Source organism: Saimiri boliviensis, chromosome 6, assembly GCF_048565385.1.
Source record: "Saimiri boliviensis isolate mSaiBol1 chromosome 6, mSaiBol1.pri, whole genome shotgun sequence".
Classification (NCBI taxonomy): domain Eukaryota; kingdom Metazoa; phylum Chordata; class Mammalia; order Primates; family Cebidae; genus Saimiri; species Saimiri boliviensis.
Window position 1 is genome coordinate 64,003,468 of NC_133454.1, and position 27,164 is coordinate 64,030,631.

The 27,164-nt window shown below is 46.8% G+C and overlaps 1 protein-coding gene across 3 annotated transcripts in view; it reads left to right on the forward strand.

Moving 5' to 3' along the window:
- Positions 1–27,164, forward strand: part of FLI1 (Fli-1 proto-oncogene, ETS transcription factor) — a 124,415-nt gene that overhangs the window by 46,475 nt on the left and 50,776 nt on the right. For all 3 annotated transcript variants that reach the window (XM_074400852.1, XM_074400853.1, XM_003923516.4), the window contains exon 2: positions 24,591–24,802. In XM_074400852.1, the coding sequence (XP_074256953.1) occupies positions 24,591–24,802 (212 nt within the window). The remainder of the gene's footprint in view (positions 1–24,590; positions 24,803–27,164) is intronic.

The following is a 27,164-nucleotide window of genomic DNA, read 5'->3' on the forward strand; positions in this document are numbered from 1 at the left end:
CTGTGTTCAGATTAATGTGGGAAATTAAAAGGAACTTAAGTCTCTGCATCAGGACTTATCAGCGCCTTGAATATGCTAATGGGGATCTTGAATCTCTAAGGGAAAGGGCGGCACAATGCAGTCTGCAGCATTTTCCAATCAGATTCACTGTGAAAACGTTTTTTTTTCACTGAGTACCTAACTCGGTGACTCTGAAACTTACATCTGCACAGAACTCCCTTGGGGAGTTTAAAGAATGCTGATTCCTCGGAGATTCTAAGTCACTGGATCTGGATTGGTCCCGAGAACCTTCATTTCTAACAACACTTTAAGTGATTTTGAGGCAGCAAGTCCAAGATCCACACTATGACAACAACTAGTAGAACTAGTGTCCCAGAAGCATCTCAGTAGCTCTATACACTTCCGCCATTCAAGCTTTCTCACCTTCCCCTCACTCCTTAAAATCTGGCTGATCCTGAGTGAACACGGTCAAGTCAGTGGGCCAGAGCAGATAAAAATGATGGAAATATGCAAAGTGAGTCGCAGACAGCAAATCCAGCCATGGCCTAGAATTTGTTGGGTGTCACAGGTCAAGCTACAAAGACCACATTTGCCATGTGGACTCAGTTGGCAGGAACGTTATGCATGTGTGATGTAAGATGCTGGGTGTTGAAAGTCCCTGAAGCTGTGCCCATCTGTCTTTGTCTGATTAGCTAAGGATCACTTTGGCTGCCTCCCTTCCTTTCACATGGAACAAAGGTACCCAGAGAGGCACATGTTGATGCACTCATATGCAGAGAAGTTCTTGTCTTTCTCTCCCTCTCTCTCTCTCTCTCTCAAGTCATTGCTCAGCGAGGAGTCAGCTCACACGCTCCTCCTATCTGGGTTGCAATCGGCACAGTAAGGAGAAGAGTGACAGAGCACATGATTATGACCGAGGCTTGCTGCTAAGCTGCAAGGGTTCCGACTACCACTACCTGTGCAACGACAGCTTCCCCAGAGCGCCCAGGGACACAGACAGAAAACACCTTCGCTACCATATGCTGAAAAAAAATTCCTAAAACCATTTGCCAAAGATCTGACTTGGTTAAAAGCGATGGAGAGGGGTGGTTAAAGAGGGGAAGCTACAGAAAGGACAATGCCAGAAAAAAAGTGTCAACAGCCCTGCTTTGTCCTCCAATTTAGCCAAAAGGTTTAGAGAAGGCTGTGCTGTCCATGGCCACACCGCCCTGAATGCCTCATCTGGTGCCGGAAGCTAAGGAGGATCGGGCTTAGCACTCAGATGGAAGAAGGCTATTTTTGTGCATGTGCAGAGGAAAAGCATGTCTAAGGTTGGGTTTTGTGTACAAAGACATGTACAGGAACATAATTCAACCTGTTTAAAAGGAGAGGATGATTGTGGCTGAAACCAGGGTGAGAGGAAGGAACATGTTACATTTCTTCAAAGATAACTGCAGATTGAATGCATTCATCCTTGTGACCCGCGCTGCCTGTACTGTGGTGTGTTTTGCTTGGTTTGCACCAATGCCCTGCCTGGCGGTCACTTGCTCTTGGTGGCCAGTTTCATTTCCTGGTTTTGAGAAAATGTCAGGGAGGCCTGTTGCTTGGGCATACTGTAACTGAGGGAAGTGTGCAGTTTTAAAATGTCAAAGCCAGCAGGCTCATGTCCAGTGCATGCCATCAATCAGCAAACGTCCCTGGACCCCTAATGAGCCCACTGCAAGTTCAAACAGTAAGTAAAGAACAGATAAAGATCTTGCCCTAAAATTGCCTACCATCTAACCAAAGGGGCAAGATAAAAAAGAAAAGAAAAATAGCATCAATGTGGAAAAATAAATGTACTCATTGCTATAGAGTTTTGGGCAAAGAATGTATCTGAGAAAGTGCAGCACCATAGAAGGGGCCCCATGGAAAGGAGTCCAGCGGGTTGGGTTCACACTCTCCCCCGTCCTGCTTTGTGACCACGAATGTGGTCCTTGGCCTTTCAGAACCTTTGTTTCTCCATCAGCAAAGTGGGGAGGGGAATAATCCTGCCTTCTCCAGTTTATTAGAGTAATTAAACAAGATTATAGATGTGGGAAGGCTCCTATTAAGATCAGTGTCTTAAACTATAAAATAATCTACAGATTTCACTTGTCATTATTATTACTAATAACAATAGGGGTGGAAATAAGTCTAGAAAATGCATCTTCTGCCAGTTCCATTAAAAAGAGAGAGAGGCAGAGACTGAGCTGAGTACAAGACTTAAACCAGCCCAGGACTTGGTTCTGGCACCTCAGCGTATGTTTAAAGTCCTGTATAATAACATAGAAGTAATCACAGTCATCATTTATTTGTATTGATGGATTTAAGGTGGATGTTACATTTCTAAGGTTTGGACCCATGTAAGAAAATAGTGTACTTCTTAAGATGCCATTTGATTTTAATTTTCAGAGAGCTGATTGCCAATTTGGGACAACTTTGTGACTATATGGTTGGTGTAATTCCTTGAGAGATCAATTTAATGATACAATCCTCATATTATCCACATTATCAGATCTGTAGATAAGATACACAAGGTAACTTTATCACAGCCGTGTGACCCAGGACTGCCTAGGTAGCTGAATGACCCAGGAGTCTGAATTTGGAGATTAAGCTGTGAGGTTCTTATGAACTTCCTAGGGCTTCCTGAGCCTCCCCCTGCTCAGATGCCAAGTCCCTTTGCAAATTTGTATAATTCCTGCAAACAGAAAACAGTAGTAAGAATAATAAGATGTTTTTCAAATTTTCCTTTAAGGGTCTTACGAGCTGGCCTGAGAAATTGTTTAACTTTGAAGGAAATATTGAACAAATGGGACATGACAATTGAAACAAGTATCTGGAATTAGGACGTGGTTGATCCTGAAGTTTTTAAAATCTAAAACCTCCTTGTGGTATGCAGAAGCCAAATTGATCATCTTTAGGTAGAGATTCCTTGGGCATGATCGATGAGGCTATCCATCCAGTGTAACATTGACACTTTTCTTGTGTAAACCGCTCACCCAACCCCACTAAACAGGAAATGCAAGCTACTAGAGCTGAACATTCAAACACTCCCGAGGTCTCCACCCTCCACCCCCACCCAGTATAAGAAAATTATTCTTTGCTTTCCTTTCTGAGGAGCTGTAGACATTCATTCATATATGCAGAGCAATCAGACATCACTAGACAAAGAACACCTGGTAATAATTCTTCATTTTGGAACCTTAAGAAATTTCCAGTGAAAGGGGTGATATGAGTTGGTAAGCCACAGCTTTTGGCAGCAGCATGAGCCCTCTGGCTTCTGAAACCCTAGAGGCCACAGTTAAGATAAACTCTTGTAGCAGGCTTGTCACACTTGAAATTCTAACTGGTGGCTTGATATCCTGAGTTGGTTTGTCAATTGAGCAACTTTGGTTGAGAATACAGGAACCTGGAGAGATTTCTTGAGACATGCGCATTTTAGACACACCCAGAAACATGCCAGGTACAGGTGACAATTTCCACGATAGGTAAAACATCTCAAAGCAGAAGCCCATATTGTTTATTGGTTTTCCAAGCCAAATGTTCAGCAAATTCTGTATATATAATCAATGGAAAATTTTGTTCAAATTCTAGAAAAGATAGATAGCTGCTGTTTTGTCTATGTGTGTACTTTCTGCTATAGTAGTATTTGCATAAGTTAAATATTTTCAGTGAAATTTTTATTGGTTTTCAAAATGCACTTTTGTGGGTATCTGTGTGTGTGCAGGTGTGTGGGGAGGACCGTGAATAAGACAAAGACCCCTTGTCACTGGCAGCAGAGCCTGACTCAGCATCCCAGTATAGTCCCTGGTCTGCATTTGTCCCAAAGGAAGCACACTCAACCAACCAAATGACCATGCAGAGCCTCCGGCCACAAACCCAACCAAATATTTTCAAAAAGATGTACATATTTGTGTGAAAGAATGTGGGTATCTTTCAGCACTCAAGAGGCAGTTTTCTGCAGTAGATCTAACTCAAGTGGACAGGGACTTCTGAAAGTCCTTTTCAAATTGAGTTTGTTGAATCCAGCTAGCTATATGGAAGGGATGGCACAGGCTTAGTGGGAACAGGACAGAGGAGGGGAGGCCAGGGTGCAAGCTCATCTCCATTCCCTCATCTGTAAAATGGGTTTGTTCCCTGACCACCTTACCACACTATTGTCAGACCTCCTTCACTGGGAGATGAAAAAGACAAACTATGAAGCAGAAAGTTTTCATAAACATGGCTTGAACGATAGACACATATGGGGCCTGCTTCCCATCTCTCTAGACAGCCCCCACCACACCGGAGCACGAGCTCTCTGCAACGTGGTCTCCTCTCCAATGTCCATGAGTTCTAGAACTTGAATGAATCTTTGTCAAGAACGTAGTACAGCTCTATCTCCAAACTGTGAACTCATCTGTGAACAAGACGTTCCTATTTCACCTTTTAAAATTGATTTTAAATAAAGTAAATGATGCGTGAATATATTCTGTAGAAAATTTAAAGAGAGATCGAGTAAAAGCCCTCTTGCTTCAGTGTACCCCACAATCTCACTTCCCATCCTAGAAATGGCCATCCAGGGCTTGCTGAGATGCTTAAGATAGCTCATGTGAATGACGTCACCTTTAGCCTTAGCAAATGTTCTTTTGGGCTGAGTTCCAGTTACTTTTGTTGTGAGGTTCTTGTGGAAGTTTCGTTTCTATCTACCTGCAGACAAATGCTCAGAGGTTATGATATATAACATCGAGGGCTTGCTTGGTGATCAGAAGCAGGATTGCTTCATCAAAACCTGTGTGGCAATAGCCTGTTATCTCTATGGACTTAAATGGCCATCAGCAGTTCTCCAAATTCAAGGCTCCCACATCAACACCATTGGGCTTTGAAGCTGGAAGGGATCAACATAACCAGGTTCTACCATTGCTGGGACCTTAACAAGTCATGGCAAGCTTTTACCTTAATATTGTCATGATTACAGTGTAATTTTAGAAAAATGAATTCATAGGGGAGCAAACATTCTCCATGCTCCCCTTAACTTCACCCTGCTCTCCTGACTTAGCTGCCATCCCCCTTATTTTATAGAAGAAAATACTGAAACTTAAGACCCCCTACCTGGACAGGGGTGGAGCAGATGCCAGAACCCTGGACCTCTGGCTCAGTGCTCTTTCTACTCTACACTCTGTCTTCCACATCTGCTTTTGGCTAATATCCCATAGCTAAGAAAAAAGATATAAACAATGCCTTGAAATACAAGACAACGGAGGCCTCCCCTTTCTCTCATTACTCAAATTATGCAAAGCTCAAACCCCTCTCCACCTGACATCAGCCACTACCACCCAAGCTCTTCAAATGCTTCCAGGTGGGACACCCAAGTTCAAGGCTGTTTTGATTTCTGGTTATCTTCTAGCTGCTGAGCTTCTGCATCATGTAGAGTGAACGGAGAGCCCAGCTTTACAGCCAGAAAGATCTGGTTTTTACTCTTGGCACCCCACATCAAGCTGCATGACATTGGACAAATTACATATCCTAGTTCAGGCGCAGTGTCTTTACCTGTGACCCATCTGTCCTACCTAGCATAGAGAGTTACCGTAGGGGCCAGATAATGCAATAACTAAGAGCCCTTTGGAAAGGAGAATGCTGGATGCAGATTGTAACTGCTGTCGGTGTCCACCCCATCCTTTTACGGGGCAGTGCTATAGAGACATCTTCCCTTGATGTCAGAACCAAAAAAAAAGCCAAATGAAGCAAAGACCCAGGGCTACATTTCTGCTCTGGAGTCTCCTGCATGACAGTATCTATGTTGGGCTTTCCAGTGCATAAACTGAAACAAAACAAAACAACAAAGAAGAAAAAGCAGTAGGAAATAACTGCCTGGTTTTGCATTTTCTCTTCTGTTTTCTGATCAGAGTCTCTATGGCCTGTGAGTATGGAGAGAACCTCAAAAGATTGTGTTTGCTGCGGATAAGCACCAAACTCGATGTTTATCAGCACTTATCTCCTGCAAACTCACTCTCTGGAGGCTTCAAAGGCTGAGGGAGATCTCTTAGCCTTGCTCTGAGGAGAGAGGCAGGCACTCCTCTCTGAGGCTTCAGCTGCAGGTGTGGCCCAAGAGTGCTTGCTCCATCCTTAGGAACCTGGTTCTCTTGCTCTTCCCCACGCAAAAAGCGGAAGCGGCAGGTTTACTGAAGGTTTGGGGATGATCTGTGGGGTAGAGGGGGCAGGAAAAGAAAAGGAGTATTTTAAAACAAGCCCAGAAAGGCTGAGAACGCAGGTAGAGAGGGAAAGGGAAAGTAAAGGCACACTGCTCTCCCCCCAGCTGCCCCCACCACTCAACCCCCCACCCCACCGATGTCAGTCTTTAATCTGCCAAACAAGCCCATGAGCCTTCAAAAGGCGTTTTAATTCCCTTCATCTGCTCCCAGCTCACCTTCCCTACCTCCTTTGGGTCCGCCCACTACTCTCCATTCCCAGGGATTGTTCGCTGAGAGTGGGACCGTGAGAGGGAGGGAGGCAGTGGTGGGGGCAGGGGGAGCTAGCATTTTATTAGGCTGTTGAATTTGATTTATTAGGGGGGAAAAATCCTTCGCTTGCTTGCCACACAGGTTATTCTCAAAGTGAAAACTCTATTTTACTTTGAAAAAAAAAAATGGTGAAAGTGCCTACAGTTATGAATGGAGCTCTTTGTTACCTTCCAGATCGACAAGACAGACTGTTTGGTTCATGTCTGTGCACCAGCAAAGGAGTGCAGGGGCCTGGGAGACAGATGTGGCCTTAATTGCATGGAAATATTAGAAGATCGTTAAGCCATTTTGACAGGATTTTCCTCTAGCTGCAGGAGCAAAGGGCCATGTCTGAGCCGCATCGGGCCTGCCCAGAGCCACTGGCCGGGCTTCCCATCCCCACGTGTGAGGGATACAGGGGCCTTGGTTCATATGCCCTAAGATTGGTAGGGAATAGATGCCCCCTTGTCACCAACTTCCACCCCACGCCTCTGCCCCGTAAGTGCAGAAAGAAATCTACCAAGAAACCCTAAGGCCTGTAGTGAGGGTTGGAAGAGAGGCTACCCAGTGAAATAAATATTTGGGAATGTATACGCACGTGTACATGGACAGAGAGAGATCAGACCATCTCCAACCTGAAAGGTGCACTCCATAAAGCTCTCCAGGGACCCACATGGGCCTGAAAGAGGACATCTGTTATCACGACAAATAATCCTATCGAAAGACAACATCTTTTCTATCTATTCGCTTCTTCCTTTTCAAACTAACATTAGGTGCTTACAGAAGTCATAACCCATGAGAGTCCTGTAATTAAGTCAGAGAAATCCTTGAGCCAACGCTGGGTTGTCAAAGAACAAGACTCCATAAATATGGTTGTTTCTCCTAGGCTGGCCTAATCATGGTTCCAATATACTTTTAGCTCCCCACTTCTTCCCCGACTTGCCCTGGTTAATTTTCTGCATGCTCAGAGAATGCAAATATTTTCACATTAGCTTAAATTAAAACTAATTAGGAGGGTTAGTCTGCTGGGAGGGAGGGGGAATACTACCCAAACTACAGTTCGGTAATCCCTTTGGGTTATGAGAGTCATGTTTTAGATCAGCTCTTCCTCACTTAGATCAATGTTGGCAGTCAGACCAGGAGTAGATAAGTTTTAGAAGGTTCTCCCTTCAGAGGGGTATACCCCTACAGCTCAAGGGCCACTTCTTAGATTCAGGGTGGTGGATGGTTGCTTAGATGATATTTGGGCCTCAACCTGGTGCCAATGCGGCTGGCGACTAGGTGAACAGAAAGGAAGGTTAGTGGAGACAGGAGGAGGGAGAGAAGGTGCAGCCACAGAGATCCTGTTTTCATGCAAACGTTGTTAACCCAAAGCGAAAAAGGGAAGAACTCTGAGGAATATTGGCACAACAGCGTCCCAGGCCAGGTTTGACATTTAAGAAGCACCAGCAATGAGTTAAGGGGCCAAAGGCCCGCAGTCTGCAAGCTCTGGTTTAAAATACAGCCACTTGGCCAGACACAGTGGTTCATGCTTGTAATCCCAGCACTTTGAGAGGTTGAGGCAGACATCACTTGAGGTCAGGGGTTGGAGAGCCGCCTGGCAAATATAACAAAAGCCCATCTCTACTAAAATACAAAAATTGGCTGGGTGTGGTGGCAGGAGTCTGTAATCCCAGCTACTTGGGAGGCTGAGGCAGGAGAATCGCGTGGACCCAGGAGGCAGAGGTTGCACTGAGCATGCCTCTGCACTCCAGCCTGGTGACAGAGCAAGACTCCAACTCAAAAATAATAAATAAATAAAATAAAATACAGTCACTCTGCCCACTGTGACTCTTCGGGCCGGAGCCCCCAGCCAGTCGGGATGCAGGGGCATCTTACCGTAGACTACTCTCCTGCCCTTCCAGAAGACTCCAGATCTAAGGAATGTTTCAGGACCCCGCAGTCACAGAGAGCCACAACATTTGACTCAATGGAGGAGTGCCACAGTCAAGACTGTGTCCCCCTCTCCTTCCTGCTGTGTGCTCTGCAGAGAGGAGATGAAGTGCTCATCTGAGGTCCTGGCTGGCTCTCTGTGACCAGAAAGTCCCTGAGCCAATGAAATGTTAATGCCCTTGCCCCTCCCCCACATTCCTGCTCAGTTTGCAGCTTTCCTGTCCTCTGAAATCCCTTCCTTGTTAGCGGATTGCACCACCCATCTTTACTGTCCGTCCTGCCACCTTCCCCTGAGGCAATGACTCCCTTGCTTGGTTGGTTTCCGGGATGCTACGTGGGGGCAACTGGGGAAGCTGGTGCTCGGACTGTCCCAGGAGCCCACAGTGACATTGACACTGCTTCCATTTGTAAATGTCACGTGCTTTCTAGAATGCTTTAGGGACTGTATTCTTTTTTAATCTAAGCTTCAAACGTACCACCGTTTCCACTATATTTAATTCAGACTCTTTCCCCTTTCCCGTTGTCACTTCCCCACCTGTGTGCACAGCCTGTGTTTACACAACAGGTTTGCTGCAGCTACTCACTTGTCCAGGGTGACCATGCACATTCCCAGAATAATCTGCATTTCATCTCTTTAGTTCACCACAGAGACTTAGCCAGATCCATTGAGGATAAGTCCTATAATTCTCCTAATCTCATAGTCATCAACAATGCCATTAAAATGATGGTGTCATTTTTCCGTAGACATATTCATATTTTTAATCAGTGCCCGGCACATAGCAGATGTCCAACAAATATTTGCTAAATGAATGAATGCCTCAGTGAATCAATGCTCTTTTCTGTGACAAATCTATTTTATGGTCCCACCGTGAGACAAGACAAAGAAATATCCAGAGTGACCCTGCATGTTTTGAGGATCACGTGGTCTGGCCACCAAGCACGAGTGTCCACAGCTTGTGCTGTCCAAGACGGTAACCACTCATAATATGTGACTTTTCAAATGTAAATTAACTAAAGTTGACTAAAATTAAAAATTCAGTTCCTCAGTCATGCCAGCCACATTTCAAGCCCTCAATAGCCTCATATGGCTATTGCTTCTGCGTTGCGCAATGCAGATTTTAGAACAATGCCAGTGTCACATTCATCTCCCCATCAAAGAACTCAACTTCTTTCTATGGAAATGAATAAGAGGTTTAGGTAAAGATTTTTGTTTCTTCATTCTGATTTTATTTTAAGATTGATGCTGACAAGTATGCATTTGTTGGTTCTATGCAGAATCATCAGCACGTTTTACAGGCTGATGTGACACCTGAGAGCATTTTTGGTTCGGGATTTTAAAAAGCAAGAGGGCCACAAGGTTCCCCGTGGACATTTTGCTCTCACAGTTTCCCAAGAGGGGCAGGTTTGAGAAGGTTGGCTTCACTGGCTTCATTGACTTTGGGTTTCTGATGAACATTGCCAACCCATAATGAACATGGGAGATCTCAATCACGCAGAAAACCAGGCGGAAGTAGCAGTGCAAGAACGTGAAGCCATCTGCACATGGTGCCCCATGCCTATTATCCTACCATTTTGGGAGGCTGAGGGAGGAGAACTGCCTGAATCAAGGAGTTCAAGACCAGCCTAGGCAACATAGTAAGATCCTGTCTCTACAAGAAAAAAAAAAAAAAAAAAGTAAATAAATAAATTAGCTGGGTATGATGTTGTGTGCCTGTAGTCCCAGCTATTTGGTACTTAGGAGGCTGAGGTAGGAGGTTTCATTGTGCCTAAAAGTTTGAGGCTGCAGCAAGCTGTGATCATGCCACCGCACCCCTGCCTGGGCAACATAGCAAGACCTTTTCTCTAGAAAAAAAACAAAAAAGAAGAACTTGACAACTTGGCAGGCTTTGACAGTGGATCCTTAGGAAAATGGAACTGAGCAGGACATAGGAGCTCAGAAATTTCTGAGGGAGTTTGGGACATCTCAGGGCATATCCATCTGGTAGGTTAGTTTTCCATTTCCCACAAGTTTTTATAATGTGGAAGATTGAGCCTCACTGCCCTGAAGACACAAGTCCTTGAGATAGACAGACAGGCTTGGCTCTGTTGGGCAAGGTTGGCACCTTCAGAAGCTTCCAAGAGTAGGACAGTGCCCTTTGTGGAGTAACTAAACCAGTACCAAGCCCCTAGGAACTGTCAGCGGGTTTTAGCCGGGTTTTCTGTTCAGCTAACTCTACCGAGTTTGACAAAGAAAACATCTCCACGTAATCCCACTGAAATGTTTTCATTGGAAGACCACGGCAGGACTTGTTCACAAAATAGCTGCTTTTCCTGTAGATGGATGCTGGGAGACAGGAGACTCCTGTGCTGGACTGCCCAGGCTTAGCACTCCAGTCAAATAGGATGCAGGCCAGCCCTGTGGGTGACTGCCTGCAGGGCAGCTGCCAACGGAGGGACCAGCTGTGCACCAGAGAGGGGGTCTGGGCTCCGTGATGAGAGGACGCTTGGCTCTTCGTGTAGAGACCAGGCTGTCCTCAGTTCCCCTGATTCCCTCCAGAAGGTTGAGCAAAGGTGACAACCACTGGGCCCATGAAGCTCATGAGCACTGAGCTATCTGTGCTTACTCATAGACAGGATGGCTATATAATGCATCATCCAAACTGGGACAATTGTGGGTGAAAGGAGGCACTAGTAAGCATTTCCTGGAACAACAGCATGAAGTGGAACTGTTCCATGCAAAGGGACTGTAGAATCACTCCACTAATAGATTTTAAGGTTGAAGCCCTGGAAGGGATCTTATGGATCATCTAGCTCAGTTCTTTCATGTTATAGATAAAGAAACAAGCCCAGAGAGATAAAGTGCCTTTTCTGTACTACAGTTTGTGAATTATAAGATGATTACATTTAGGGAGCGTTTACTACACGATAGGCAGGAATTAGAACATTATTATTATTATTATAGCTATTTTACCAAAAAGGAAACTGAGGCACAAAGAGATTAAACAGCTTGTCCAAGGTCACAGGACCAGCAAGTCGTAGATGCAGAATTCAGATCCTCAGTCTGGCTCTGTGGGTAATATGTCAAAGATGACAGGACTGTGCCTCTCACCAACCAGCAGAGCGGAGAGCCTCGACATGTTAACCTTCTCAATCTTCACATCAAAACCCTGTGGGTGCTCTCATTGTGCCCATCTTATGGATGATGGGACCAACTCACTCAGCTAGTAAGTGGCAATCATGTCTACAGAAAAGCCCCAAGAACATTATCCTGGGGGATTTACATTCTAGGAGAGATAGAACATAAAACTATAAAAAACCACAATGGAGGGCAAGTGTAAATAAACGCAAAAGCAATACAACAAGGCAGTCTAAGATAAAGTGCTAAATTGGTGGTGGAGGTGGAACATAAAACCGACTTCAGCAGAATGGAGGTTCTTCTGCTGGGCTGGAATGAGCAGGGAGACTTCCTGGAGGAGGAAGAATTGGAGGTGTTCAACAGTTTGGTGAATGAATGAGATCTGATTAGGCAGAGAAGACAGGGAGGCAATTCTATGCAGGTAATGCTGCATACGTACATTAAATGTACATTAAATATGCCTCTAAAGGCTAGGAGTGCAGGTGAGAAAGAGGTGGGGGAGTCTTAACAAGAAGAAAAACTATTTGTAATGAGACATTAAAATGCAGGAGGCTGAGCAAGAAAGAGACGGCATGAGAGCATGGGGCAGAGCAAGTGAAGATGACAGAGGGAAAATGAACAGACAGCACGAAAGGAAAGGAGGACCAGAATGAAATAGAGCACGGGGAACTGGGCGGAGACAGCCCTGGCGGCCAAGCCCTCCCAGAAAATGGACCTCCCCAGACCTTACCTCCCTCCATCACTCCCATCCACAAGGTTTCTGCCACATGTCGCTGCAACAATGTGGTAACCATATGCCCCGGGCCAAAAAAGAACTAAACACCTTGGACAGAACGGTTCACCCAGATGTGCTCGTTGGAAATACTGCACCCTCAGGAACTGCTTCCTAGCTTGATGGCCATGAGGTCACCAAGCATGTCTCCTTAGCCGTGAATCAAGGAAAAGAAGCAGCCATTAAGAGCTGGAAAAGGGATTCAGGGGCTCCCCGGTCCCAATGCCCTGAGAGGAAATGAAATAAAACGGATGCACGCCTCGTCTGTGCGTCGAGTTGAAGTGGCGGTCTTTCTGGCTGCTACCAGCCACACAAAGGGCTCAGGCGCATCCCGGCTTGTGTGCCTGAGGCAGGACGTCCTTGCTTCCTGGGGCTGGTTTTGCCTTTATCCTCCTGCCAGGCCGTTCCCTGGGTGTTGCTGGAAGGGAGTGAAGCCCCCCACCCCCAACCCCATGCGCATGTTTCCTCGTGGGCTTCCTGTGATTGTGACGGCCCGGTTGCCATGGCAACTGCCACGTGAGACATTATCGGATAAGATCATAGCTTCTAGGAATAGGACCTCAAGTAGTTGTTTGGGGAAAGTGGCTCCATGTTTAAATTTGAACAAGAAACAGTCACTGGGTGTGGCTGGTTTTAAAAAAAAATGGACAAGCCTCAGAAGGCTTTATTATTGCTCAAAGCACAAAGATAGGAGGAGAAGTCTGGCTGGTTGAGGTGTGGGCAGGGAAGGAGGGTCTGCATTTCCCATCGCGTGCTGAAGTTCTTATTTATTAAAATAATTCATTGCACACCTCTTAGGTGCCAGGAAGCATGCAAGCAACTGGGGATGAAAACAAGGAACCAGATTGACGGGGTTCCTCTCTTCAGGTTGCCTGTAACGCTAGAATTTCTCTTTGAGAAAAAGAATGAAAAAGTTCCCATGACCCCAGGAATCAAAGAGACACCCAAGGGCATACGCCATCCACACTCCTTCCTCTCCCCAAGGCTTAGAAAAATTGCAGAACCTGCCGCGTCCACCCCTGGGGGATGAGCCTCTTTTTCCCTTGTGGGAGTTCATCCTTTAAGATTGGAATGTTCTGACTCCCACCTTTTCTTCGTCACACAGAGTTCTCTCTTGCCCTGCAGTCCCAGACTGAGATCCTCTTGGTCTCACTGCCAGGTCAGATCCATAAAGACCAGACCTCAAGGGACATTCTCAGAAACCCCTTTCTGAAGCACTAGGAAAGCTCCAGAACTGCATCCTGGCTCCCAGGTTGCTCTTTCATCCCTGGAGTGGGCGAAATTCACCCTGTGAGGAAGCACTCCCCACAGAGGCTCTTCTTCCAAGCTTTCAGCTCTCTGTAGTCAGGGAAGTCTGACCATTTATTACCTTCAGAGAGCATGAAACCTTCAGTAGAGGATGGTAAAAAATCTCCAGGAACTAAGAGATTAAGTAACTTGCCCAAAGTCGCACAGCCAATAAAGCGCCATATTGACCCAGCTGGTGGCCAGTGCCTTTTGTTAGAACAGATTTAAAGCAGCTGCCAAGGAAGGGAAGAGAGCAGTGTGATGGTTTGCTACCTTTGGACCCCATCTGCAGCCAGGATGGCCAGGGCTCCTCTTCAGGAAAAGGCTGCTCCCAGTGTGGTCCAGATCCTCACCCATCCTCAGGTGGCATTCTCCAGGTCAGGGACAACATTCATGTCATGACAATCCATAAGACACCGGATGCAGGGCAGCAGCCCCTTGTCTCAGAGCAGTGTTCTGGAGCAGTCACAGTGCCCATCACCTGTCCTTTCTTTGTCCAAGAGCAGAGGAGGGAAATGACAAATCTCAGAGCAGCAGCACTTTATCCACCCGTGTGGCTGTGTTGTGGTATTTGGTATTTTTCAGGACTGGTACAGCCACTCCAGTGACATCTGGCAGAATGGAGTCCCAGGGAAAAATACGTGGGACAGCACTTGTGCGGGTGCATCTAGGTGGCCTTCCCAGAAGCAGCCCTCCCTGCGGGTGCTCCCATGGTATCTGGGTTTTGTCCTGCTGGTTGGTGCTTCCGTTTTTCTCATCCCACCTTTGCTCCAGTAAGGCCTGTATTTAATCCTTCCCACCCATCAGGCTGGGCAGGAGAATGCTGGCTCCATCCTACAGAGGAGAACACCTAAGCTGCCTAACTGTAGTAAGCCTCAACAGCTCAGCCTGGCTTTGCCCTGTCCCTTTGACACCGTGGGACCTACCTTAATGGTCACGCCACCCCTACTTTATTCTCTGAGAGGAGCTTGGTCCCGGATGGTCCAGTGTGAAGAAATATGCCCAGTAGGGCATCGCCGACCCTTCTGTGGTTCCCACTGCCATCCAGAAAAAGCTACTGGACAGTGGGCAGACACACTGTAAGAAAACAGAAAGTAAAACATACTGTAAGATGTTCTCATCGTGGGGTTCAGATGAACCCTCTATCTCCCATCCTGTGAGTTTCCATATTCAGCACTTTTTGCTTTTCAGCAGTAAAAGCATTCTCTATGGGAGGAGAACTTAACTTTGATCTTTAGAGATGCCCTTTAAATGTGGTTATGGTCAAAAAAGTGACTGTGAACACTCAAAGTCAACAGGCAAAGGTAAATGCCACGGGAGACCTGGAGCAGCACTGAATGGGAGGTCCGTGGTGCACAGAAGGCCACGGCTCTGCATTCATTACAGAGCACAGAGTCCTGGGAGGACGCAGAGATTCTCCTCTCTGAGCTCACTCAGGCTCATACCCTTCATTTGTAAAATGCCATTAAATAAAGCACTCCCATCTGCAAATAATTCCAATCGCGTCTTCTAGGAATTCTTTCTCTGGGTCATCCCCTGCTAAGCCCCCTCCCCAGGAAGTGGAGATTTCAGTGATGAGAAAGGAGAAAGGCACTTGGGAGGGGAGATATGTTCAATAAGATTCCTTGAAAAGTCAGCCGGGGGCCAGGTGCGGCGGCTCACGCCTATAATCCCAGCACTTTGGGAGTTTGAGGCAGGTGAATCACCTGAGGTGAGGAGTTCCAGACCAGCCTAACCAACATGGTGAAACTTTGTCTCTACTGAAAATACAAAAATCAGCTGGGCGTGGTGGCACATGCCTGTAATCCCAGCTGCTTGGGAGGCTGAGGCAGTAGAATCGCTTGGAGGTGGCAGCGAGCTGAGATCGCGCCATTGCACACTCCAGCTTGGGCAACAAGCGTAAAACTCCATCAAAAAAGAAAAGGAAAGAAGAGTCAGCCAGGCACTCTGAGGCTCCGTGGCAGATCTGGCTGTGTGCCACGGCCTAGGATTGGCAATGGCAAACTGGAAAGGGTTTAGGGCAGAGCGTAAGCTTTGTAGTCAAGCCAGCAGTATGGAGACTCCTGGCTGAGGGGCGGAGGCAAGGAGCAACCTCTTTAAGCCTCAGTTTTCTTTTCGATAATGTGAAGGTCCTAACTCATATTTTAAAATTTAAATGAGGTGATGATAGTAAAGGTCCTGAGAAACTTCATGCCATCAGATAATACGTGTTCTATTTGATCTTTCTCTTTTAAAAAAGTGGTCCTTGTTTGGTTTTTGTCTGTTGTTTGTTTTATTGTTGCTGTTTGGAGATAATTCCACTACGTGCCTATTAGAGGACTTAGACCTTAATGCTGAGATCGATTCCCCCTCACTCTATGAACCTAGAAAGGTTCTGCTTTGCGCCTCAGCTTCCCCATCTGGTCAGTCACGGTACTGATTTCTGCCAGCCAGGGTCAATAACCACAGTGAAAGGATACACAGACAGTCCCCTCTAAAGCCGTTGAAAATGGGTTCTCTCTTACTGAGTAAAATGCTCAGAGATGTTCCAGTTACTATGGCTACATAAGAAATTACCCTGAAACCTATCAGTGTCAACCAACTATTACGCTTGTGAGTTTTGTTATCCTTCACCAAAGGCTCCTCACTCTCAAGTCTGGAGTTTGTTGCTGTGGTTGGCTGTGGCCTTGGTTCTTCTCCTGGGGGCCTCTCCATGCAGTTTCTCTGCTTGGGCTAACTTGAGCTTCCTCACAGCATGGCAGCTATTTCCACGGACTAGAGGCCCAAGACAGAAGAATAAGCGGGTGGAAGTCATAACGCCTTTATCACTTTGTCTCGAAAGTCATGCAAGGCCATTTTTTGAGGCAATCGTAAAGTTCCATCTGGGTTCAAGAGGGAAGAAAATAAGCTCTGCCTTTTGATGGGAAGAGAGAGGCAAATATCCCGATGGCCATTTTGAGTAAATGGGACTGTGGTCCGTGCAAAGGAGTTTTCAGTTAATGCTTGGTGACTAATGTTTCCCACCTTCTTCCTTACCCAACTTTCCATAAACTGTATCTTCTCTTCCCTTTTCCCTTGCTGCCCTCTATGCAGTGGAAATAAGGAGCCAAAAGTGGGCACATGGCTGGTTAACTAGGGAGGAGAGAGAAGCAAAAGGCTTGGCCTTGCTATCAGTGGCCACCTGCTCTTGGCACTTCAGATGACACTTGGAGTGACCCCAACCTAGGCTGACCACCCCCACTGCTGCAGAGCCTGCTGGGTTCCAAAGGCAGAGAATACAGAGGGCTTCACACCCAAGTGTCTTGTCTGCATTTCGTATTCTCTCCGGCTGGCAAGAGAAGGGACTTCATGTCATTATGCAAAGAATGTAATAAAAAGCCAGAGCTAGTGTGCTCCCTGTGGTGACCCTGGGTAACGGATATGCCAGAGATTAGCGTTCCAGAGCCCTGGATTGGGAGCGGCTGAATGGACCCACTGAGCAGGGCAGCCGCAGGGAACTTGGTCCGGTTGCTTTTGACATTCCTTTCACCAGCCAGCTCCAGCCAAGCCGGTCGTCCCCGGAAAACTGTCCTTAAGTGATTCAGGGCAGGACAAGGGAAGGGAACGAAAAGGACACGAGACATTGGTGCTTCTCAGGCCTCATATCTTGGGTCATTCCTGTGTTAGAAATAAAATTTAGCCACGTGTAAGGAAGGACAGAGGGAAAGGGTCTCCCGCTGATGTCCACGGCTGCCATTTTGCCTCCTCTAACTCCACTAGACTCAACTGTGAGATGTTTGTTCCTTCCCGCACATAGGACAATGGCAGAAATTTCTCTTGTGTCTTCCCGAATGAAATGGGGACGTCCTCAAGCCACCCTTTTCATCTTTCCTTGCCCTTCTGAGGCTTTTGCATCTCAGCCTTAGCTGGGCTATTTGGAGATGCCATTGTTTGCTCATCATATCGGCCAGGCCATCGTGCTGCCGGCTCTGACCACATCCCCGTCACTCAACTGATGTACCCATGAAAAGCAACATAAGGAAAACAAATGTTGGAAGACACATTTATGAGTATAAAAAGAAAAGATGCATATAGGCACATATATGTGACAAATTCCAAAATAAGTGAAGTTTAGAAATTCACAAATGCACAGCTGTACACATGATATTCTTCTGATATTCGCTGAGTATGTGTGTATGAGCAACACTGTAAAGAGGTGCTAGCCACCTATAATTTTCATTATCTGGCAACAGATGCCCCTCCCATCATTCACAGGGCCATTCAGGCTAAGTAACAGAGCCTTATCTATGCCACCTAGAGGCCTGGACTCAGAAGTCAGAGACAGGGAGAGGACTGAGCCTGCAATGGAGTAACACCCACAGTTTTAAAGGAAGAGTGGACATGCAGATTAGTGAAATCAGCTCTGTTCTCCAGGAGCCCAGGGGATTCGCATGTCAGACTCTATCATCACTAAATCTACTCATTTTGAAATGTAGGCAACTAATCTTTTAAGCAATCAACATGTGGAGAAGTAGGTATCGCTCTGGCTTTATCTGAACTCCCTCTCGACCCATCTCCAACCCAGTGGTTCTCACGCCATTTCTCGGCATTGGCCTTTATTAAAATTTTTTTTAACCTTTTTTTTTTTTTTTTTGAGATAGTATCTCACTCTGTTGCCCAGGCTGAATGGTGTGATCGTGGCTCACTGCAGCCTCCACCTCCTGGGCTCTTACCTCAGTTTTCCAAGTAGCTAGGACAACAGGCACACTATCACACCAGTTTTGTTTGTTTGTTTGTTTATTTATTTGTTTGTTTGTTTTATATAGAGACAGAGTTACACCATGTTACCCAGGCTGGTATTGAAAGCCTGGGCTCAAGCAATCCACCCACGTCAGCCTCCCAAAGTGTTGGGATTATTGCCTCAGCTTTCAGGTGGCTGAGATTACAGGCACCCACCACCACACCTAACTAAGTTTTGTAATTTTTTTTTTTTTTTAAGACAGAGTCTTACTCTGTCACCCAGGCTGGAGTGCAGTGGCACAATCTCGGCTCACTCTGCCTCCAAGGTTCAAGCGAGTCTCCTGCCTCAGCCTCTCAAGTAGCTGGGACTATAGGTGCACGCCACCACGCCAGGCTAATTTTTGTGTTTTTAGTAGAGATGGGATTTCACCATGTTGGTCAGGCTGGTCTTGAACTCCTGACCTCGTGATCTGCCCACCTGAGCCTCCCAAAGTGCTGGGATTACAAGCGTGAGCCACCGCACCTGGCCACATTTTTAAGTATTTACTTTTTTTCCAAGAACTTGAGGTTCTTGATTTGGGTACTTTACTTCTATTATCTCATTTGGTCTTTATCCAGAATTACCAGGTTAGGTACTGATATTACCCCCAAACTACAGATGAGAAAATGAAGTTCATAGTGCTTGTACTAGATGCCTAATGAGCAGTGGATGAAGTTGGATAGAAACTCAGATTTCTCTGACTCAAGATCGTGCTCTAAGTTACAATAAACACTGTAGTTACCCTCAAAGAGTGTCTGGTCTAATTGAGAGGACAGAAAATTCACAAGAAAGAATCTGTAAAGAGTATTGGTTCCGTGATTAGGCTGTAGACCTCAATTTGTATCCTGCATCACACTCATTTTCTGTACGACTGAGCGGGTTATTTCACTTTTTTGAATATCCTTTTTCTCATCCAAAAAAAGAGAGTACATCCCTCATTGAATTGCCAGGAGGATTAAATTAGGTTACTCATGTAAGCGGGGTTTTGTACTTCCTAAGTGCTGTGATGATTACTACTTTCACCTGTTTTCTGTAATGATGACAGAGGCTGTGCTTTGTCACATGCTAAAGGCACTTGCCATACTGGAGGAGGAAATGCGTCCTCCTGAGACAAGTGCATTATTGGTGGCATCCCCCCACCCCCGACTGGATCCAGGACCAGAAGAGGGGTGTGGGAAGGAAACGTTTCTATCAGCAAATGGGAGTGATCTGCTGTAGCTCAGAACTCACGCTATCACCCCAGCCTGCTCCTCTTGCCAGAGCTCTCTGGTAAAGGGGCATCATGTGCTGGGATACTTCCCTACCTGGAGCAAGGGACCCTATGCCACTTTCTGGATCTAGGACTCAGTGACTGAGGTGTCAGAGCCTCCAGATCCACAGATCCAGCCTTTCCAGCATTATGCATAGGAAAGTGCTTCTCAGAAGCCAATGACTAAGCCAGCCCAGGGATTCCTTTCATGGTGACAATTGTTGGGTCAAGAAGGAACCCCAGAGCTGAGCCTCACACAGGGCTAGGAGCCCACGCCTCCTGTCTTTCTCACTTGGAAGTCAATTTTACATAGCCCCATAAAGTATAAAGCCCCATGGACCCCACAAGTCTTTTAAATAATAACTTAACTTGCCTTGAATAAAATAATCAGCCACAATAGTAGAAGCAAAGTCATTAGGAACAGAAGGAATGTCGTTTCTCTGAGGATGGCTGGTGAATTTGCATGCTGCTGTTCTTTCTACATTCAGTCTATCACCTCAGTTAAATACTTATTGATGATTTATGGATGGAAAGTTCTTGAATGCTAGCAATGTGATCATTTCTGTAAAGGGTTTTAAGTACAAGGAACAGATTTAAGTTTAAACTTTAAAAAGTTTTAAGAGTTTAAGTAAAAAGCTTTACAAGACACACATGAAATAGCAACAACCCCTCATGTAAAAAGTTGCAAGTAAGTGAAATTTCTGCCAACTCAGCAGCTCCTCGCCTGCGGACAGCAGCACCCACATCAAGTTGCCCAGAGCCATTCCTCCTGTTCACCTTCTCCATCCCTATTCTGGTCACCCCGAAGCCATTTGGAGAAGGCTCTCTATTGCCAGTGCCATCATGAAAACGACAGTGTACTTGTCAAGGGCACAGTCTTGGGGTGTTCCCAAAGCTCTCAACCTTGAACTGCAAAAGGGGGTGCCATTTATTTGCAGAAGCGGCATGAATGCTTTCCTTCCCAACTCTGCTTTTTCACTTGGGTCTCAGATCAGCTTGTTTGGGGTCTTATCTCCCCAGATCTTTTATTCTACTTAGTGGCCCTCACTTCACTTCCCTTGCCCATATTGGCTTTTCAAATACATACAGTCCAAACGGGGAACCCTTCTCCTTTATCTTCTCTCTCTTCCCAGCCCTCATGATCTATCACTTCTTTTCTCTACATTGTAGTGGGAAAAAAAGCTTTTTGTCTATAGATGATTGCAAACAGAAGGGGGATGTGTGTGTGTGTGTGTGCATGCGTGTGCACATGTGTGCATACCCAAAGCTATATTCTCACCAGCTGTTAACAGCTCAAACGAGTCAGAGGCCATCATCAGAAAGGTTTCATGGAGACAGGAAGCTCTCAGGAAGATCTCATTTACCTTACGCAATGGGGAAGATAATTGCGCGTCAAAGTGAAAGGGTAAAGAAAGGTTACTTGCAGCAAAAGAATCAACAAAATTAAGACACAGAGCATACCTGAGTAGGGTTTCTCTAGTGGAACAGTGAGAATAGTTAGAATTGGAAACAAGTTGCAGCAGAAGGAAGTTATGCAATGTAAGGGTGGCAGGTGGGACAAACATGACCCTTGGAAGACAAGGGGCTGAGAAGAGATTTGCTGTCGTCCATGTCTAGGGAGCTCTGAGGTTTTTGAGCAGATTATGGCAGGATGACAGTGGTATTCACAACTTGCAAGGGAGCTGGATCCAGCCAGGGAGTGTGCGAATGAGGGAAGAGCATGTCAGTGAGTCGTCAAGGAGGGAAGAGTTTCAGAGAGAAATGCCCAGACTGGACAGAAGTGCCAGGCATTCCCAGTGAACCAGGACACTCTCCTCCTGCAACATGGGCACTTGATTGGATTTTCCTTGACTGTGGACTACATTTTTAAGAAAACTTCTATTCCAGAATGAGTTCAAACTGGTTTTGTGCCCTTTCTGCATCTACAATCTATCCTGTCACTTGGTTTTTCTAGCTGTGTACCATTCACTTCCTTAAGAAGTCTCTCCCAGGTCTGCCTCCAGAACTGCCGGCTTTGTCTGTGTTCTCTGTTCCTACCTCTTTTCTGTGAGTCTTGATTTTGCTGTCTGCGTGTCCCCTTGGATAGGACAATCCTGTGTTCACTGTTGCCTGTCTCACCCTCTTTGGGATAATGATGGGAGGAACTTTCTGCCCATCTCTGGAGCATCACTGCCCCCAGTCCTGCTTCCCGGGCTTCTTTGCCTCTGCTATTCCATCAGCTTCTCCCCCAACCTAGAAAAGGGAAGGGAAAGAAAATATTTTACTGGAAACTCCAAGGTTCGTGAATGATAAACTAAGAATGAAAACCATTCTCTACAGCAGAAAATGATACCTGATCCCTGAAATGTAATCTCTTTTTGTAGCAGGACTCTGGTCCATGTTCTTCACCCTTATTACCAAAAGACACTTAGATGTCATAGGTGGTATGAAATACTCCTTCCATTGTGGAACTTAAGGAATTTCATGCAGTCAGGGCCAACTGTCTGAAAGGTCGCAATGCCACCCTTTTCAGCTCAGAACCATAATTCCTTGTGCCCAGGTAACAATTCAAAATTTAGGCTACGAAGCCAGTGCTGATCTCTAATTGAAATCAAGAGTAGATATAATAACCAAGAAACAAATGGTTCTGATGAGCACAGCTTTTTTCTGAGCATGACTCAAGGACATCTGGTGGAAAATGAAGAAGGATCCCAGCAGATCTTAGATCTAAATGAAGGGAGATCCCCTCAGCTGGGGGATGTAAGTGTTTTAATATTATGTGGGCAGCTCTGCTTTGAACGCATCTCTGGATGCACTTACACTATCCAAAGTCTCCTGGTGCAGAAGCAGATCTCCTAGATTCCAGTATTTTTTTTTTCCCTGATCGCGGGTGAAAACAGCCACAGAAAAGCCTCCCTTTTTGAAGTATGGCCGTCTGTTTGCTGGGATGGAGAATGTCCCTGGGAGAGAAGAGACAGCCCATAGAACAGGTTGTAATTCTACAGGCTTGTAAAGGGCGTTCATTTTGAAGAAGATATTCAATTCAGGAATGGGAATTACTCAAGGAAGGTAGACAAATCCCAGCTTTAACAAGTGCTGTTCACCTGTCACTACATTTTCAAGTAAACGTGGTGTATCTGTTTGCTAGGGTTTCATAACAACATACAAGGGCTGAGTGGCTTAAACAAAAGGTGGGACAAAGATGACCCTTGGAAGACAAATGTCTCAGAGTTCTGGAGACTGCAAGTCTGAGATCAGGGTGCCAGCAGAGTTGGTTTTCTTCGGAGGCCTCTCTCCTTGGCTTGCCGATGACTGCTGTGTTCTCACGTTACAGTCCCTCTGTGCACACATTCCCCTGGGGGCTCTTTGTGTGTCCAAGTTCCCTCTCCTTATAAGAGCACCAGCCATATTGGATCAGAGCCCACCCTATCAGCCTCATTTCAACTTACCTCTTTAGAGGTCCTATCTCCAAATACACTCACATTCTGAGTACTGCTGGTAAGGCCTTCAGCATATGACTTTTGTAGGGACACAGGCAGCCCCTAATAGGTGGCCTAAGAGAAACTTTGTTTGAACGCTAATAATCATGATACCTAACACATTCTGAGCAAGGCTTACTAGGTGACAGAGACTGTTCTAGGTACTTTGCATGCATTATCACACCTATCATTCACAATTATAGATTATATGGATTATAGATGAATTATAGATGACTACCATCTTCTCTGAAGACTTGCTTTGTGTAATTATGTGACCGTAGTGAACACTGTGCTCTGGTCCCTGACGTTGGATGTCTGTGATTCCATGTGACATGGAATAATGGGAGGCTTTTATCCTCATGTTCTGATTGGTAGCAGATCTCCAAAGGTGCAAGGTGGTGCTGGTGGTGTTTTGAGACTAGTCGCCCAGGTTGAATGCAGTGGCATGATTACAGCTCAATGCAGCCTCGACTTCCTGGGCTGAAGTGATCCTCCCACCTCAGCCTCACAAGTAGCTGGGCACATGTCACCAGGACTAGCTAATGCTTTTGTTTTTGTTTTTGTTTTGGTAGAAACGGAATTTCGCCATATTGCCCAGACTGGTCTAGAACTCTTGGACTCAAGAGATTCTCATACCTCAGCCTCCCAAAAGGCTGGGATTATAGGCATGAGCCACCAAACCTGACCAAGGGTTCCTTTCTTAATCCATGATCTCCCAAAGTCACACTGAAGTCAGTGATGGGATATTATGAGTGGGAGGACCCAACAGCCTCTTTCGGAGGATCTTGCCCTGGCTGGCACTTCACGTGTCTGAGATTCCTCCTTCGTCCTTTGGCTGGCTGAGTCATCAACACTGAGATCTACAGGACGCACCAGCACCTCCTGGAGAGCCCTCAGCAAACCACTGAGAATTTCGTACAGGCTAGACCCCCAGAACAGATCTTCTCACTTAATCCACCTACCGACTCTGTGCTTAAGCTATTTTTATTCCTGTTACAAATAAGGAAACTGAAATTGGCCTGGCCACAGCCCTGGGCTCCACCCTTCCCTGTGTGACCTTGAGCAGAACACCTAACCCCTCGGGGTGGATCTCACTGGCCTCGCAGGGAAGATAAATGCTGGATCTCATCTCCCCTCATTGCTGATGACTTCACTCAGCTCCTAAGAGGCATTTCTGTTTATGCCTGGAAAAATCTAACATTCACAAACCACCACAATACTGCATTTCATGCATTGTCACCGCTATTCTTGGCCTCCCTATCCCCACCCTCCTTTTGGGGGTTCCCAGTCTACAGAACCAATAAATGAACTCACTCTCATGAGCCCTCCATCCCCACTCTACTGCCCAAAGTCCCTCCTCACCCAGGTAACCTGCAAACACCCATTAGGTTTGCATGAGGGCAAGCCTGCCCCCTGGAGTGTGAGTCAAACAGGAACTTCCAGACGAGCTGTCCTGGGCAGCCCTGGGACCCTGCCAGCTCAAAGCAAGAGTGCCCCTGAGTGCCACTTGCTTGGGTGAAGCATGACCATGGACTTTCTGTCTCTTCTCTGGCCTTACAGGAGGCTCTGTCGGTGGTGAGCGACGACCAGTCCCTCTTTGACTCGGCGTACGGTGCGGCGGCCCATCTCCCCAAGGCCGACATGACTGCCTCGGGGAGTCCTGACTACGGGCAGCCCCACAAGATCAACCCCCTCCCACCGCAGCAGGAGTGGATCAACCAGCCAGTGAGGGTCAACGTCAAGCGGGAGTATGACCACATGAATGGATCCAGGTAAGCTCGCCAGGCCTGTGCAGGACTGGGCAAGGGCGCAAAGTCGCCAGATCTGCAGCAGGTGGCTTCTGGCTCTTAGGGTTTTTGCAGCAGGTGGGGCTCTGGAGCTGGGCCAAGAAGTCTGTGTCAGTCGGTAGAGAGCTGAGGCAGAGAGGGCTGCAGAGCTGAAGATGAGTGGAGCAGGGCCAGGAAGCACACCTGGCTCTCTGGGGCCCATGCAGCCCTCAGAGGCCAGGTGAGAGTCAGGCCCCAGGAGCCTAGGCAGATGCTCCTGGGACAATTATTTCTTGTTAATCCCAGGCCTGGATCCAGTCCTCTTGGAGACAGCTTAGCAATAAGCTACTCTTCCCTGTCCTGTTGAAGATACTTAACCTCTCTGGGCAGGTCTCAGCAGAGCAAAGGTGACCAAACCATTCTTTAGTAAGACTAGAGAAGTGATGAGGAAGGTAGGCACCTGTGTGGGCGCACTGTGTCCGGGAGCGGGCAGGCACCTTGAAGGCGTACGTGAAGGAGGTACCGTGCTGGGTAGGTTCAGGCTTTGCTTGTAGAAATGGAAACAGGAGGGTCCACGGAGAGAAACTCACAAGGTCATGGCGGGGGACGGTGGACAGGCAGCCTGGGTTTCAAGTCCTGCCTCTGCCCCTTTGGCAAGTCATCAAAATCCCTCAGAGCACCAGCTTCCTCCTTTCTCAAGCAGGACTGGGATATTCACTTCCTCATGGCTCCTTACTCTAGCGTTACTCTGATGCTGCAGGGCAAGGAGCCGGGATGGTGCCTGAGATGATTAGGAAAGAGCTCTGTAGTCTGTCATCCTTGTGAACAGACTTGAAAGAAAGAGAACATCAGTCTCATTCACAAAATATCAGGTAATCTACTAGGCCAAAGGCACAAGGAGATGAGAATAAAAAGAAAGAGAGGGCCCTGAATGGCAAGCTGAAAACACGTGCCATTTATTCCACAGCGAGAGGCTGACTGTGGGCACAGACGTGACACTTAACCTCATCAGAGCAGTGACTTAAGACTGGCGAGCTGACAATCATTGTACACAGAGGGTAGGAAGGGAGAGTCGGAAAGACAAGTGGAAGTTAGTAAAATATCCCATAGAAAATAATGAAGTTCTGAACCAAGTGATGGTAATGATTATGGAAACTGAAAAGGACAGACACATAAGGGACATAGCAAAGAGATGACTGACAGGGCTTAGGTGAATAAAGTCGAATGAAGGGGGTACATGACAGGAAAGAGTCAAAGGCGACCGAAGCCTGGGCATTTTAAAGGATGGTGCTGGGAGCAGCCATAGAAAGGTGGGACAGGAAATGCTTTACGATGGGGTGTCAATGTTCTCTTTGAGATTCCTTGTGAGCAATTGGTAGAATGTCCAGATAAAAATGTCTACTAGGCTTTGGGAACTGAAGCTTGGATAATCTTTCAGGCCTGGAATTTAGGTTTGGGCATCATCTCTAAGGAACTGTGGAAGTGGATGAAGTCACCGAGGAAACCAGTCTGGATGGAAGAGAGAGAAGGGAATGCGCATGGTTGGGAGGGAGACCTCCTCCAGAGCAGCCCATGGCCTCAGACCTGCCTGCGGGAATTTCCAGCCCTACCATATTTCAACCCCACTAACCAAAACCAGGGACTGGGATCCCAGCCACCTTTCCAGATCCTAGGATTTCAGGAAGGCTCAGAGGTTCTCAGCCTGCAGCCCCTCAGATGAGTCTCTCTCTAGAGGTAATGCTGATGGCGCTGGAGCTCCTCACAGCCGTAGGACATGGTGTGTTGAATATTGTCCCATATTATCATATCACTTGTTCCCCACCACTGTCCTATGAGGTGGTTATTGTAACTTCATTGTTACACAGGAAGGCAAGTGGGGCTTTCAGTGGGGAGTGCTTTGTCTAAGGATTTGGAGGAAGCAAAGCTGGAGCCCATTCCCAGGCTTTTGGTTTCAGCCCACTTGCCATCCGTGAGGCACCTTTCTCCTCCCTCTCTGCCTGTGTGTCTTGCTGTCATACCACTGTCTCACTTCTGCCAATGCCAACCCAGTAAGAAGGCCTATTCTACGATACCTTCCAAATGGGCCCTTCCCCAAGGAGCTCTCAATGCTTGTTGAAGATGCAGAAGCCACTGTTGGAGATGCTGTAGTCTGTTGTAACATGAATCCGCTCACTCCTCACCCCCACTGCCCCTGCCAGGTCCAAGCCAGCAGCACCTCCCCCAGGCTTCCGCAGGGCATGCTGCTCTCCCCTCTGCCTGCCTTCCTGGAGTCTGTTCTCTGGACCGCAAGCGGCCAGAGCTATGCTTTCCTCATTTGTAGCCCTCTTGCTCAAAACACTTTAATGGCCTATGACAAAACGCAAAGCCC